This window comes from Lissotriton helveticus, chromosome 5_1 (assembly GCF_964261635.1).
Source record: "Lissotriton helveticus chromosome 5_1, aLisHel1.1, whole genome shotgun sequence".
Lineage (NCBI taxonomy): Eukaryota > Metazoa > Chordata > Amphibia > Caudata > Salamandridae > Lissotriton > Lissotriton helveticus.
Window position 1 is genome coordinate 712,413,471 of NC_136065.1, and position 15,782 is coordinate 712,429,252.

General features: G+C 40.5%; 1 protein-coding gene across 1 annotated transcript in view; it reads right to left on the minus strand.

The window, feature by feature from the left end:
- TLL2 (tolloid like 2) overlaps positions 1-15,782 on the minus strand; it is a 2,328,887-nt gene that overhangs the window by 305,884 nt on the left and 2,007,221 nt on the right. The window contains exon 15 of the mRNA XM_078643121.1: positions 4,992-5,152. Within this exon, the coding sequence (XP_078499247.1) occupies positions 4,992-5,152 (161 nt within the window). The remainder of the gene's footprint in view (positions 1-4,991; positions 5,153-15,782) is intronic.

A 15,782-nucleotide genomic window follows, 5' to 3' on the forward strand; every position in this document is an offset into this window, starting at 1 on the left:
AAATTTAGCTGAGGAATCGATCCTGGGATTCATTAACAAATTGAAATCGCCAACCACGATCAAATCTCCCGGGACTTGGATTAAAGATTGGAAAAGTTCCTCATATGGGAGAAGATTATCCTCGACTGGGGCGTATATACTAGCAAATGTCAGAGGTCGATGGTCTACATTACAAGTGACCCAGCACCATCTACCACTTTGATCGCTTGCCGAGTTAACCACCTCTGCCTGAAATGGTTTGTTGAAAAAAATCGCCGTACCCCTATGTGCTACTGAGGATGAAGAGAAACCCCTATAAGCTGCCCAGGATCTGAACATTGCAAACTCGGAAAATTTCCCTGGTAGTGTGTGGGTTTCTTGTATTAGAATAACCGAGGGGTTCTCTGTTTTAATCCAAGTCTCAATAGCCCGCATTTTCCTTTTATTATTGAGACCATTGACATTGAATGACACTACTTTAACTATTTCCTTATCAGCCATTACAAAAAAAGAGTGAATTTCTGAATGCCCCATGTTCAAAAAATATTCCTTTTAGTAAAACTGAGAGAAGCCTCCCGCCCAGATCTAACGGAGATGATAGGTTCTTCTTTCTTGCTCTCACATAACAATCAGCATAACCATCAACAAATGAGTATGAATCTAAAATATGGATTTCATTTTTTCCCCCGTGCTCCCCACCCAACCCTTGACCCTTGACCTATTGTCACCCGGGCAGATGGCCACCCCTACCCTGTGGTTGACAACCTGTCCCACACACCCGCCCTTCTACAGGCATGCTGACTTGGTTCCTAGTGGAGCTGAATAAAGCCCTCCGCCTACCCTCACTTCCCCTTTCCTACCTTACAAAACCTAAATTCTTAACCGCCTTATACTGTCATTTCACTTCTATGCCAGATGCTGACACCTTAACATTTCACCCGTGTACAAAGTTATATAATAATACAATCCTCAAGAGATGAATAAACCATTCCTAACCCAATAATGCATAATGCATACCACCCAATATGTCGACCAAATACTTGCTTCCAGCCCCTGTTTTTTTCTGCCGAAATCTCTTCTAGTAAACCCTATGCCTCTGCGACATCACAAAAAATATGAAATTTGCCCTTGACTAACACTTTGAGCTTGCTCTGATGAGCTATCATGGCTTGTGCCCCTTGAGCTTTAAACAATTGAAGCATTTTTACAAATTCTTTCCGCCTTTTTGAAGTGGAGGCTGACATGGCTGAAAAAAATACGACACACTGGCACATCTGCCGAGGAAAACTGTCTTTGCCTGATTGCTCTAGGCACGATCTGCTCCTTGACCCTAAAATCATCAAAGTTAACCAGAATCATCCGGGGAAACTTTGCATTAGCAGGAAGATGTGCGGGGACTCCGTGGGCTCTCATTATTGACAGATCCCCCTTGAAATCTGTAAGGACATATTTCTTTATGAAAGAGTCAACCCATTGTAGTATATGCTGGCCCTCCAAACCCTCTGGAATGCCCAGGATCTGTAGATTTGAGCGTCTGGATTGGTTCTCCAATTCCTCCAGCTTCATTTCCCATGAAGCTCTCTGGGACTGGAAAGTAGTCACTTTACGATTTCGAGATGACATTTGATCTTCTAATTGGGAGATCCGAGTTTCGGCCTCCAGGAGCCGTGCCGGGACCTGCGCCATGGATTCATCAATCTTCATGAAGCGGGTGTTTATTTCAGCGATCTCAATAGATTGGGAAGCCTTTAAGTCCCGAATCTCTTCCAAAATTAAATTGAGGAGGCTTTTAGCATCCTATTGCATAGAAAAGGAGCCACCACCTTGTGGGGGATCCATCTGGATATCGTTTGACCTATCCTCCGCCTGGGACCCCTCTGGACCCGTCAAACCAAGGACAACTGGTGAGGCCACCAAAGACACATCAGCGACCCCCGGCTTTGAAAGCAGCATGGGCTCTTCCTCAGCTGATGGATTTAGGAGAAGAGGGATTTGACTACCAGACTTGGAGACTAGGGATCCTGGGCCGCTAAAAAGCAAGTTATCTACTACTGAAAGATCATCCCCTTTCATCTACTGCATTACATTTGCCTCAATCAAAGGTCCATCTTGCTTGGCTTTAATAAAAATAGAGTATTTATTGGTCCCAAGATTTTCACCCGCTGCCTTAATGGGGGTCAAAGTCTCTTTGGTGGAAGCGCCGGAGACCAGTGAATCCGCCCTTAAGGAAGCGATGTCACTGGGACTAATGGGGGAATCCAGGTCAACCATCTCCGCCTCAAATTGGTCCTGTAGGGCTGCACCAGCACTCCCCTCCCCCACGAGCTCAAATGAAGGAGGAAGATCCTGCCGGAATGCTGCTGCGTGATTCACCGGCGCCGTGGCTAGAGCTGCACGCTTTTTGACTTTTTGTGCCAGAGTCGGTGATGCGACCGGGGTTGTTGCTTTTGCCCCTTTGGCCAATTGCCTCATAGTGGCATTCTTGCAGTGGCCCTCGACTTATAGCTGCTGAAAAAGCTGCCCAGAACTCTTGACAAATACAGTGAGACAGATAAACGTCAGCTAAATGATATCTTCCCAGCGACCCTCAGCCAAGACAGCGAAGACAAGTGAGCAAGAAAAATGAGAAACCTGGGGCCCCTGACGAGAAACTCCGGCAGCCCTCCTTTGGCAGAGTAAAAAAAAAAAAGAAAAAAATGTAAATAACACAGGCAGCTGGCTGTAATTGGTCCGTCCACGCTGTCTCAGGTGCCTCAAAAGAGATTTTTTCGTTTCATAAGAGGCTCTGTATGTTACAGAGCGAAAATGTTTCTCAATATTGCTTAAATCTGTGGATTGATGAAACCGCACACCAGGGCTCCAAAAACATCCAAAACTCTGAGAACTCCGAGAAGCCTCGGTGGCAGCTCCTCGCCTCTGGTGGCGTCTGACGTCAGAGGAAGTGAGAGGGAGTGGAAACGGCCTGCTCTCTCAGCCGATCTGCATCTCCCCGAGCAGAAACCAAGTAACGATTCATGTTAAATAACTAATTTTGCTATCAATTAAGAAGTTTGTTTTGCCAGGTTGCATACGCTAAAAATAGCTCGTATCCTTCCAGTACATTTTGCTTATATTTATGTTTGCTATCCGAGCACAATTTTCTAATATTGCCTCTGTTTTGCAGCAATAGCAATAGTCAGATATTACTCCTGAATGATTATCCCGGCACTTGGAATTTTTCAAAGTAGCATTTCTCAATTCAGATTCTGGGGTTTTACCCTTCGAAAATATGTTTTTATCATATAAATATGACTTTTATGCATAAACGTACACCCCAAAGGATACCCTTCATGACCGATATTCATACGAAAGTGCAACTCTAATTTATTTCTATTCAGTTATCCGTCTGCTTTTAATTTATTTTTGGGAAGAGTCATTCGGGAGGGTGAGAGTTGCCTTCCTTTTCCAATCTCTGCATCTTCTGCTACTTCTGAATTCTCTCTTCCCTCCATATCCCAATCAAAATGCTTTCTCCTTCCTTCCATTACACACACTCGCCTAGCTTCTCTCCCTGGCTATTTCTAATCAATATGCCGTTCTTTATGGTAGGTAACATCTACATCCCTAAACAGCATTCACTCATGCAGCCTTTGTAAAAGGAGAGTCAGTGCACACCTTAATCTATGAATGTGTGTGATTCAAATATTACAATTCTGACTAGCAGAACCGTAGATTGCTCAGTAAGATTTTGGGGGGGGTTCAGATTTGACAACAATCACGCTGGCATATAATGCTAAAATACATTATATGACAAGCAGGGTGCATGAGAGGGACCTAAGGGACATATAAAGGTAGATGAAAGATGACTGGTAGTAGTACAACGTGAAAGAAAACACAATGTTTTGAAAAATAACCAACTTGTTTTAGGACTTTCAAAACAGAGAGTGAGAGAGTGTGGGTACTTTTTTGTCTGTGTGTGTAACAGTTCTGGTGAAATCAGACAGACACCTCACCATACCCGACTGGTCCCTGAATGTAATCCTAAATTGTGATTACTTGGAAACCCTTAATGTTAACCGAGCATGCACAGTAACTGTGAAGAACGGGCTGCTAGGGACTGAAACTAGAAATTCCTTATCCCATTAGACTAAGATAAGTACTGTATTTATTTCTGTATTTTTATTGATGTGATTGCTTGTATAACTCTTTTTAATAGTGCGTTTCACAGTCCATCTGGCACCCTATTCATTCCTTTCTTAGTCATACTTATAGGCATTTTAATTATATATATTATTGTACTTAAGGGACATTTTAGTTATCTGTGCAGAAAGCTTGCTTTTTTAGACATTAGGGTAACAAACGATTCCTGTTTAGTCACTTTTTATCTATCAAAGATTAGTGTTGGTATCCTGACTAAAAGCTCTAGGAAGGAAAGTTGAAGAAAGCACATGGTATGTAGCGTGAAGAGTCGAGGTTGTACTAGCTGAATGACATACCCTTTTTACATCCATTTTACTTTTTATTTGTTATGTACTTTTTAACCGTGTGATTTTATTTATGGTTTTAATTGACTAATAAACTAAACTCACCTACCAGACTGAAGGCATATGTATCCAACTGTTTACCAGAAAATACATTTATTGGAGGGGAGTAACAGCCCAAACACCCCCACTGAAACTAGGTGACTAGAAAAGAAGTGATGTAATCCAAAAAATCTCATATCACAGAACTGGCTGGATTTGCTGGGTATGGAGTACATCTAATGAACAAATCTTGAATATCAATATCCAACCTGCCTTTGTAAATTAAATAAACAAGACCACACAGTAAAATAAGTGCTGGACTTTTCACTGAACATAAATGTGAACTGTACAATATTTTAGCATTTATAACAGAGATTGTCACGTAATATTTTATATGAGCAAAATACATATATGTTCATGAAGAAGAGAGGACTATATAACAGACTTCTTCTCCAAGCAGAAAGCAATTCAAAAACATCACATCATAATGGATAAAAGCATACCACTTACATCATTCCCCTCAAGTTCAAATACTTCAAATTGAAGCGATATTCGGTATTGTGCAGGGGCTACCACTTGCCACACACAGTTTTTGTTAGTTGGGTACTCCTTGGGCCAGCCGGGACTTGTGATTGTGCCATTAAGCTTAGTAAGAAACCCTCCACAGGCAGCTGTGAGCATAAGAAATAAAACAAAAATCATGAGATTTATGGAGGAATGCATCAAGTATTGTACCTGTGAACAACTTAAGTGTATCACTTTTTAAAAACCTAAAAAAACACAAGCAGAGTGCATTGCAATATTTAGCATTAGCGTTACATCTGGAAGCTTACAGCTAAACAAGGCTTATATTTTTGGTGAGAAGACAAGGCATATGTGATAATTCATGAGGAGCAGCTAGAAGAGAATGTTTCCCCTGTTGAATCCGACATTGGATGGTCAAACCGTGTCCAGTCATGGTGCTCTTTCCTCAAGGGACAAGGTAGAGCTGGAAGCAAACAATGAATAGTTTTGAAATTATGTGGAACTATATGAAGCAATGGAATAAACAGCAATTGGTGATTGTTAGACTTGGCACCATTGGCGTGAGTCTCCTTTCCATTTTTTGCTGTTGCCTCCTGTGTTTTGCTGTTTTTGCTGGTCTAGATGCTTTGGGCACTTTGCGACTACTGTTCAGTGCCAAAGTGCAAGTGCTCCCTTTTGTAAACTGTTGTTATGGATTAGTCATTCCATGATTGGGTATTTGATTTACTTGTCAGACCCTAGTATAGTGCACTGTGAGTGCCCACACCTGTAAATCAAATGCTGCTGGTGGGCTTGCAGCACTGATTGTGCTGCCCACAGAAGCAGCCTGTAAAAAGTGACTTGGGCCTGCCATTGCAGAGCCTGTGTGCAGTCTGGGACTGCCATGTCGACTTGGCAAGTGCATACACTTGCCAGTCCCCAAAGCTTCCCATTTCTGCATGTTAGTCACCCCTAAGGTAGGCCCAAGGTGCATTTGTGGGCAGGATGCATTGCATGTGAAAGATAGGACATGCCCTAATGTGTGTGGCATGTCCTGATAGAAATTTCATGTTTCACTATTGCAAGGCTATCTTTTCCCATAGGCCAGAATGGGCAGTTTGATTATACATCTAATAAACATAACTGACCCAGGGAACACGCTAAGAAAATAAAGTTTAGTGTGCCTGAACTCAAAATGTTAAAGTGTGGGAGATTTTAACATTCTGTTTTTGAAAATCCCACTTTTAGAAAGTAGGTATTTTCTTGCCTAACCATCCAGTATGCGTCTGCTATTTTTGTGTATTGCATGTCTGGCTTGTGAGTAACAGGAACTGAGAGAGGGCTGCAGCTCCAGCAGTCTGATGAGTCAGGGCTGGGCTGAATGGGACCTGGGTTCAATTTAGAGTAGGGGGAGGAGATTTCCTTTCACCTGCCTGGGCCAGGTCTGCTTTCAACAATGCTGTCTCCACCTACTGCCAGGAAGCTGCCCCAGTGAGGACAAAACTAGTTTTGGCTGGGTACAGAAACTCCCTGCCTTCAGAGACAATTGATTTGTGTGTATAAAAAGGGGGACCCAGACCCCAGAACTTTAGATCACTTCTGGGAAATCAAGAGGAACCTTTGCCAAGGAGATTACTGCCCCTGTGCTGTTTACTGTTTGGGGTTGGTCTGCAGTGGTTACTTGTTGCCAAGGAAATGAGAAAATGACTTTGCTGTTCGCTTTGTCATTTTTTTTATTTGATTGTTTTTCATTAGAACAGGAAACCAAACAAACGAAAGCAATCAAACAGAATACATGCTATTACAGAGTACATGACAAGAGACACTAATAGCATTTATCCAATTGATAACATCCCTAGATTCCGTGGAAAAGAAATAAATACCCTAGATTCTCAGTGGCCTATATAAAACAATGATCCGTGCTTATGCTTACTTCCCAGTAGTTCTCCACACATACATATATCCATATTTGATTATTCCTGTATAATCCCATGGCTATGCACTACAATGGCTGCATCAAATTAACGTGTAATTTATTAACAATAGATATACGACTAGCACCAAAAGAAGAGATTTAATAGCTATAAAATGGGTAACCCAGCCTGGCATTTAGATCAGAGCCTATAGAAAGTGCAGTGTGCATTGTACTGATATCCTACCAAACAAAGACGTTTAAAAGCTTATTCAAAGTGCTTGAGGTTTGCTTTGTCATCTTGAGGAAGATCTTCAAGGGCTTGAAGCGGAGCTTTACCTCCTGTTCTGAAGTCTCAGGGACACAAAGAGTTCAGCACTAGCACCACTGAATTTCCTTGCTGGTAATTTTCAACCTGCGGAAGAAGCATGTCGCATCCGCAACTATTCCCAATGCATCGCAGAGTCACGGAGACGACGTGTGCTGCATTCGCACCTGGTCCCGATGCATCGCCGAGCCACGGAGATGAAGTGCGCCGCATCTCAACTGGGTCCCGACGCATCGCCGAGAAAACGGTTGCAGCACCTGCTGTGCTGCTGCAAACATTCACGCATGTACCGGATCGTCGCATCGAGCTGCCATTTTGCACATCACACCGGATCGTCGCCACGCATCGAGGTGCCATCTTGTCGCATCGTAACCGGAATGCAGTAAGAAACAGATGCATCCCCTCCTCTCCGGTAAGGAACAGACGCATCATCTCCCCTGTACTGCAGTAAGGAACAGGTGCACCGCCTCCCCTGAAGCAAGGAACTGACGCATCCCCTTCCCCGTGACCCTTTTGTTGGTTCTGCGTGACGCATCTAAGGTACTTTGTGGGAAAAGTGTTGCATTTACAACTTGCATTGAACTGAACTATTTCTATTGAGAAGCCTATTTTGGATACTGTATTGTCGATTTTTGCCCTTTGGTCTTGTTTAGATAAAGATACTTATTTTTCTAAACTAGTGTGGTGTCCGTTTGTAGTGTCTTCATTATATTACTGTATGTGTCAACAAATGCTTTAAACACTGCCTCTGAGATAAACCGGTCTGCTTGTGGCAAGGGGGTGAGCAGGGGTTATTTTAGAAGTGTATCCCCCTTATCCTGATTTCAAGCAAGGGTACCTATTTGGACAACAGTTCAAACCATTGCCAACAAGAGACCCTCATTTCTAACAGTGATGAAATACATTAAAAGGTTCCAAAAACAGATATGGCTAGGATGATGGTCAAACCAAATACAGATTTAAACCAGCATTAATTTTCATGCAAAGGGCCTTTTACAAACCATTTGCATCCAAACCATTTGATCAGATAAGCATAATATTCAAAGTAAAACATTCAAACTACTCATCCAGAATAGTGACAATGTTTCGCTTGTTAGCAGCTTAGCCTGTGGCATTGGTCAAAATGCTGTAAGGTTTAAAGATGTTACCACTGTAAGGGATATGGGCGTACTTGGTGGAGTTTTATGGAAGTTCAGTCAATAGGAGGTCACCACATCTTGGTGGTGTGCATTCTGACTCTGGATACAGGTACTTCTTTATGTCTGATTTATTAACTTTTACTATGCAAATCGCAATAGGAAGACATGTGAAGCGGGTACCAGATGCCTCACAAACAGTTACCACAATGGTGTGGACACCAGTCAAGCTCAATCAAACAGATCGACATGAATGTCAGGTCTACACTAACTGCATGATTCCTTCACATAATTGCATTAAAGGCAGTCCATAGGCCCCAAATGTTGATGCAGGGCTTTAAAGAACAAAAGCTATTTTTTTCTAGAACAGCTATGAGATGGTTTAGAAGTCAAAATTCTTGGCAAATCACTCTAGAAGACTGCCCCCACGCATGAATTAATCTTCGCCCACTACTTGAAAAATGATGCCAGTCCCGGGAAGAGAAGTAGTAGCCAAATGGAACAAAATATTTAAGTCTTGTGTCCAAATAAAGGAGAGGAAAACCAGTACAGCCTTTTGAGGAAGACAGAAGGATATGCAGAACATTCTGACAGCTAGAGCTAGCCAATTCAGTGGCCTCTATGTTTGTACTAGATCATCAAAGCTCAACTGAAAGGAGTCCAATAGTTGGAGTTGAAGTAACAGGTGAGGGTGGATTTCTGGGATACCAGGTTAGAGGGAGTTAGTATTTTATAGTTTGGGGGTTATAAGTGCTTTTACTATTATTAGCATTAAATAAACACAACAACCGTATTCTGAGTGGAACCCTAACAATCAGGTATATTTTGAGGACATTAGTAGTGGTCGGCAGAGCCACTGAATTCCTAAACAATTCAGTTGTTGAGTTATACTTTATTATGTGTAACGGAACCAGGAGCATGACAATCCTAGCGTGTCTAACGCTCCGCATTCCAATTAAGGTCTTCCTTGGAATTCTCATGTCAGAATCCTCATACCACTGCATGCACCTCTGTGCAATCTAACCTCATGCAGAGAACACATGCAGTAGTTTACCACAACATTTCCCTCCTTACACAGTAAATACATTTTAATTAAACATAACTTGAAAATAATACTAAGTACAACATCATTCAAAAATATTAATACTAAAGACATGGACGGAGAGTTGTACATATATAAATCTAGCAATAGAAACTGAACCAGATTCACAGAATTGAGACAAGTGCAATGAGAGAACAACATATTGTCTACTGCCAATTTTATATTTGACTTGTTTTTGGACTTTGTGCAAGTTAGGCCACCCTTACTAGACCTTCAAATGTTATCTTCCCCCATGGTCTGTTTTGGGGTTGCAAGTTTTTTAACAGGAGCCATTAGAAGTAAATACGTAAATACGTTTTTATCGGGTTTTTATTTTGAGGTCCACTATGTGTCATAAACGGGGACTACCTTATTTGATCGAGTTTGCCTATTGCACTTTACAAAATGTATTTGTACATTATGTATAGTGGGTCTAGGTATTTTGACTGATACCAGGAATGTCATAAATGTGGACTATTTTCTGCACCAGGCACTTTATAAAATGTGACTGTACTTTATGCATCCCAGGGTTTGATTAACTGGTTGATTACAGGAACAACATAAGCAGAGTTAATGTTGTACTTGATCATGTTTTGATATTTGAACTTTGTATTTTATATGTATAGTTTTTGTTATGTATGTATTTTAAGCCTTGGTTACCCGGTTGACTTACGAATGCTTATTTAAAAAAAAATCCTGAAGTTTTAAAAATGTGTTAATGAAATGCACTGTTGTATGCTGTATGTAACGTTTACTTTTATGACATCAAGCATTTTTGACTCTTGACAGCCCACTGTACACACTCAACCAATGTTTGACTCATCTTCTCAACCAAACCATTGGCTTGAAGGTGATACTGTGTGACTCTCTTGTCTTTCTTTCTAAGCACTCCAGCATTTTCCTTGAAAAAAAATTGTACCCCATTGTCAGACACCAACTCATTAGGCAGGCCTTCATGCACAAAGACTTTGTTGACAAAAGAAATAACAGTGACTGTTGTTGCTTCCTGAACCAACTCCACTTCCCACCATCGGCTGTAATAATCATCTAAGACTATAGCGTACTTGTGCTCAATTGAAAGTGAACTAAATGGTCCTATAAAATCTACTGCCAACTTAGACCAAGGTCTGCCTGCTAACTTCATTGGATGGAGTGGAGGTGAAGATGTTTTCAAACATTTGTCACTGGTAGCACAAATTACACATTCACAGAAAGTTTGTTTTATTTTACTGTCCATACTGGGCCACCAATAAACAAAAAGTACCTTCCTTTTAGTGATAGTTGGGCCTAAGTGTCCGTCATGACCAGCTCGAATGATACTCAACATCAATAACCTAGGAGGAATAAATTTGTCTCCCCTCAAAACAATGTTATTGTTTTCCATGGTCAATTTATCCGCAATTTAAAGTATGGTTGGAGATCATGTGACACATTTTTCTCTTTAGGCTACCCTTGCACAATATAATTCTGAACCATTTTCAGAGTTTCATCATTCTCCAAATAACTCATCCAGTCTCCGTGTCCAAAAGTCTCCCTTTCACATGCATCAATGACAGCTAGAAGACACTCCTCATCTTGTTCTACTGCATTGTCAACACCGTCCATTAATGGTGCTCTGGGCAAATAATCAGCTCTGAGGTTCTTGCTCTCAAGTATGTGTTTTTTGTCAAAACAATACTGCAGCAATTTGGGGCTCAATCTAGATATCCTGATTATGAGATCCCGGATAACATCACCACCAAGGATCCCAACTAATGGTTTATGATCAGTAACCAACTGAAACTTCTTGCACCAAATTAAACTTTTGAATCTCTGGACAGCCCAACAACACACTTAGAGTTCTTTCTCAATGACAGACATTTTTTTCTCATTCCCCGTTAATGCCTATGATGCAAAATCTACCGTCCTCTCCACCTGCCCATTTTCCTGAGACAATGTAGCAACCAAGCTGCTGTTACTGGCATCAACCGTAATAATGCATTGGACGGAAGGATCATAGGGCGCCAGTATGCCTGCTGACCCTATTTCTAATCTCAACTTGTCAAAATCCTCTCGACACCCTTCATCCCACTTAAAGTCATCATGTTTTTGCGCAACCTTCTAGGATTTTCCATTTTATCTGCAAACATTTTAATAAACTTTGCAAAAATTTACAAACCCCTAAAGACGATTAAACTTGCTCTTTGGAGGTTGGAACTGGGGCTTTAGTGATAGCATCCACAGGACCTGGACTGGTTGCACCCCTTATTCAGAAATAACATGTCCCAAATATTCTATACTGGATTTGGCAAATTCACAAATCCTCAAATTGCCGACTATGCCTGCTTCCTGTAATCTCCGTAATACTATGCTCTTGACTTGATCATGTTCCTGTAAATTTCTTCCTGCAATGAAAATGTTGTCCTGAAATGCAACGTCCCTGTCAACCTCTTTCAACACTGACTCTATTATCTGTTGAAAAATGGAGGCCGCTGATGCCAGACCCAAAGGCATATGTTTAAACTGAAACGTACCCACAGATAAAACAAAAGTAGTAAGGTGCCTGCCTGCATGATTGTTCTAGCTCCACCTGGTGATACACAGATGCTAAGTCAATCCTACTGAAAACGTTTGCCCCTGCAAAACATGTCAGAATGTAATCTATACTTGGTAGGGGATAGGATTCCACCCATATTCCTCAAATCAATGCAGAGCCTCAAGTCACCTGTTCTCTTGCGGGCCATAACAAGTGGAGATAAACACAAAGAAGACTCTACTGGTTCAATTACTCCTTCAACAGACATTTTCTCCAGCATATTGGACAGCTCTTCTCTGACACTAAAAGGTACATTCCTCAATGTGTGCTTGACTGGTACCACATTGTCCTGAACCTTAATGTGCTGATATTCTTTTACTCTACCTAGCTTTCTTTCAAAAACTTTAGTGATTTTTTTTATCCAGATACAGTCTGTTTTTGACTCTTGATCCCTAATCAATGAAATTTGAACATCCTTTCCTGGCCTCAAAGTCATGCCAAAAAGTCCTTGATGGTACCATTGTAGGACATTGAGTCCTTCCTTAGCGACATACACCTTCCCTACAATGACCTTCGCTTTGAACTGTAACCTGATCTCAAAATAACTTGACAACTCAATTAGTTTCTCATTATATCATATCAAACACCTGTCTGGTGGTTTCAATTCTTTGTTGGACCAATTATCTTTAAACATAACTTCAGAGATGATGGTCATCTTGGCACCCAAATCAACTAGTAACTTTAAAACGTTGCCATCAACAATGATATCAGTGTAGGGATCTATGCAATATGATTCTTCATGTTAGGTTCCAACTAACATTAAGTCTTTCTGTAAGCTCAACCATTTCTTCATCATATTCAGCCACCATATTAACCTCGCTCTTCCTTGACTTGCACACTTTGGCAAAATGCCCTATTTCCCACAAGATTTACACACCAAGTTCTTTGCCGGACCTACTTTACCTTTCAGTTTATGTTGAACATAACCACGTCTAAAACATACATTATTTTGTTTGAAAAAATTATTATTTTGTTCCGGTCTCTGAAATTCATACCTTGGAACTTCATCATTTTTCTTTGGATATGCCAACTTGCTGGACTGTTGCCCTTTCATCCTATTATCAGAAGCAACATGGACACCCACACATTCTTTTTTTACCAACTCTTTTGAAGCTTTGGGTGAGATTTCAATACTTTTAACAATTTCAATTGTGTCTGATAACGAAGGATTTTTATAAGTCAATAACTTTTCCTGAACAGCTTTGTCCCAAAACCTGACCACAATTTGATCCCTTATAGGTTGATGTATAAACTGTTACAACTCGCAATATGCGGCAAGTATTCTTAATGCTGCAACATATGAATCTATCGATTCCTCCCGGTGCTGCTCTCTGGTAAAAAACATATGTCTGTTGACAACTAAACTGGGTTGCACATCAAACTGTTTTTCAAGCTTCCTTATCGCTAATTGATATACATCAAGTTCCTGTTCTTCATCTGACCCTTCATGGACGGGAGGTAAATGTTCATAGACTGCTTGCCCGTCGAACCCTAAATTATGTTCTAAAAGGAACCTCTTTCTTTCAGGACAATATCGGTTTACTCCTATCGCCGCAAAATCCTTTGTGAAAGCCCAAAACCACGTTTTCCATTTGATGGGAGGTTCACCTGGAGATTGTAAAAATGGAGGTGGTGCGGTAACAGAATGCATAATGTTAAACGGTAAAGTACAGCTCAATAAAGGAACTTAAACTTTTCAAAAATCTAAAAATTGAAACTTACTGATCACATCATGCGGACAATGCTTGACCAAAAACGACTTACAGTTTGATGGGTATCCACCATGCATTCCACCCTATGGTCATGTAAATGTATTACAGAAAATAAAAGAACTAAATACATAATCATAACCTGAAATATTGTAAGCTCCTGGATGGAAAAATGAAACCAAACACAAAACCCCCCAAAAAACCGTTGACTATAAAAGAAAACTGACACATGAAAATTATGAAATGTGTATGTTACTGTAATCTCCAAGTACATAATTAATGTAAGTGATGTTGTGAAAGATACACTCTGTGAGTGTCTCCAAATGTGTTAATGACACACAAGTAAGCAGTGTGCATGTCACTGTTCAAAACGTGATGGGCTTGATCCGGTACACAGATTTAGTTGTTTAGAAATGGTATGTGTATCACCGTTAACAGCTGTAAAGTACCTGACCAACTATAAGCTAATAGAATCACCCAATATGGCTGTTACAGCATCAGGCAAAATCAGGCAATGTAAGGCAGAGTATGCAATTTACGCAATCACAGTGAATGTCTTCTGCCCCGGAGCTAGCTTAGAAAAACAATGCTCGCATGAGCTCCAGTCTACAAGCACTAACGGTAAAGGATTGCGAGATCCTTCACACCTCTGAAAATGTTACTGCTTCTAATTAATGAAATCAGCTTCCTTGACGTGTTTCAAAGTTAGTAATAAATCGTACGAAACACTCATATGCTGAGAGTCTGCTTCTGACAGAACTCACTAGGTGTAGTGACTGTCAGCTCATTCACGCATAATAAACTTGGCCACAATACCTTATTCATAGTGCGGACCATGCGGACTCTGTCCTGACCAGACTCTCAGGAAATAACACATCTATGAATTTGTTTCTGTATGTTCTGACAGCATGTCGGGGGATCGTTGAATAGATTGTCGCCAAAAGGTAGTGGTCACTGGAGCCAATGAATTCCAATCAATTTGTTTGTTGAGTTGTACTTTATTAGAGAATACGTGTAACAGCACCAGGAGCATGACAATCCCAGCTTTTCTAATGCTCCTCATTCAAATTAAAGTCTCCCTCTGAATTCTCATGTCAGAATCCTCATATGACTGCATGCAACTTTGCGTGAGCTAACCTCGTGCAGCAAACACATGAAAGCGGTTACCACAAATTAGTTCCATTAACTTACTCACATCGAAACCTTGAAATTACAACTCACTGGTGAAGAAGCAGAAGAACATTTAAAGGAAATTAGCTAAGTATATTTATAATTGCAGCAACTTACTAACAGTGTCTTATCCATGATGACCATGGGAAAACCTTGTTAACATCCAAAGTTTGATGCTGTTAAAGCATTGTTTAATTCTCTAGTTGGATGAATGCATAATTAGGTGTCACCATTGTAAAATTGACAAGGGTGAACAGACCTACAAAATTACGGAAGACAGTCCTCGGATCTGTATACATAACATCAGGCAATGAAACATCAACGAGGTGTCTGTAATGCACTATGGGGCCAGATGTACAAATGCATTTCATGGTCACAACCCCTGTGATTTGCATCATGAAAATTTATTTTATAAATGGAATAAATCTATTTAGTGATTCAGTAATTTGATCGTTAAATGTGTTAGGGAAACCAATAGTAACATTAGCAATCACTATTCTGAAGGGACATGTTTATAGTTTCTCTTCCAAATAGTCATTCCTTATAGTATATGTTAAAATGTCATGACCAAACTCCAGTCTCAAAACATTAATATTTTACACAGTACTGAAATGTTTACAAATGGAAAGTGGTCCCAAAGGAACTTTTTCCTTTTTGTGAATGGTCAACAAAATTGTTTTTTGGAAAGTAATCCACTGCCTAATCTTAAAAATCTTCTTCCTTTTTTATGAGATGGATTTTGTCTTCCTTTAAGGAAAATCAGCTGCATTTAACATAAAAAAAATTGCTTTATTTAAAAGCAGTCACAGACATGGTGGTCTGTTGATAACATCAACCCATCATACCCTGATGGTAGTGAATCGTAATGAGTTGCAATTTGAGACGT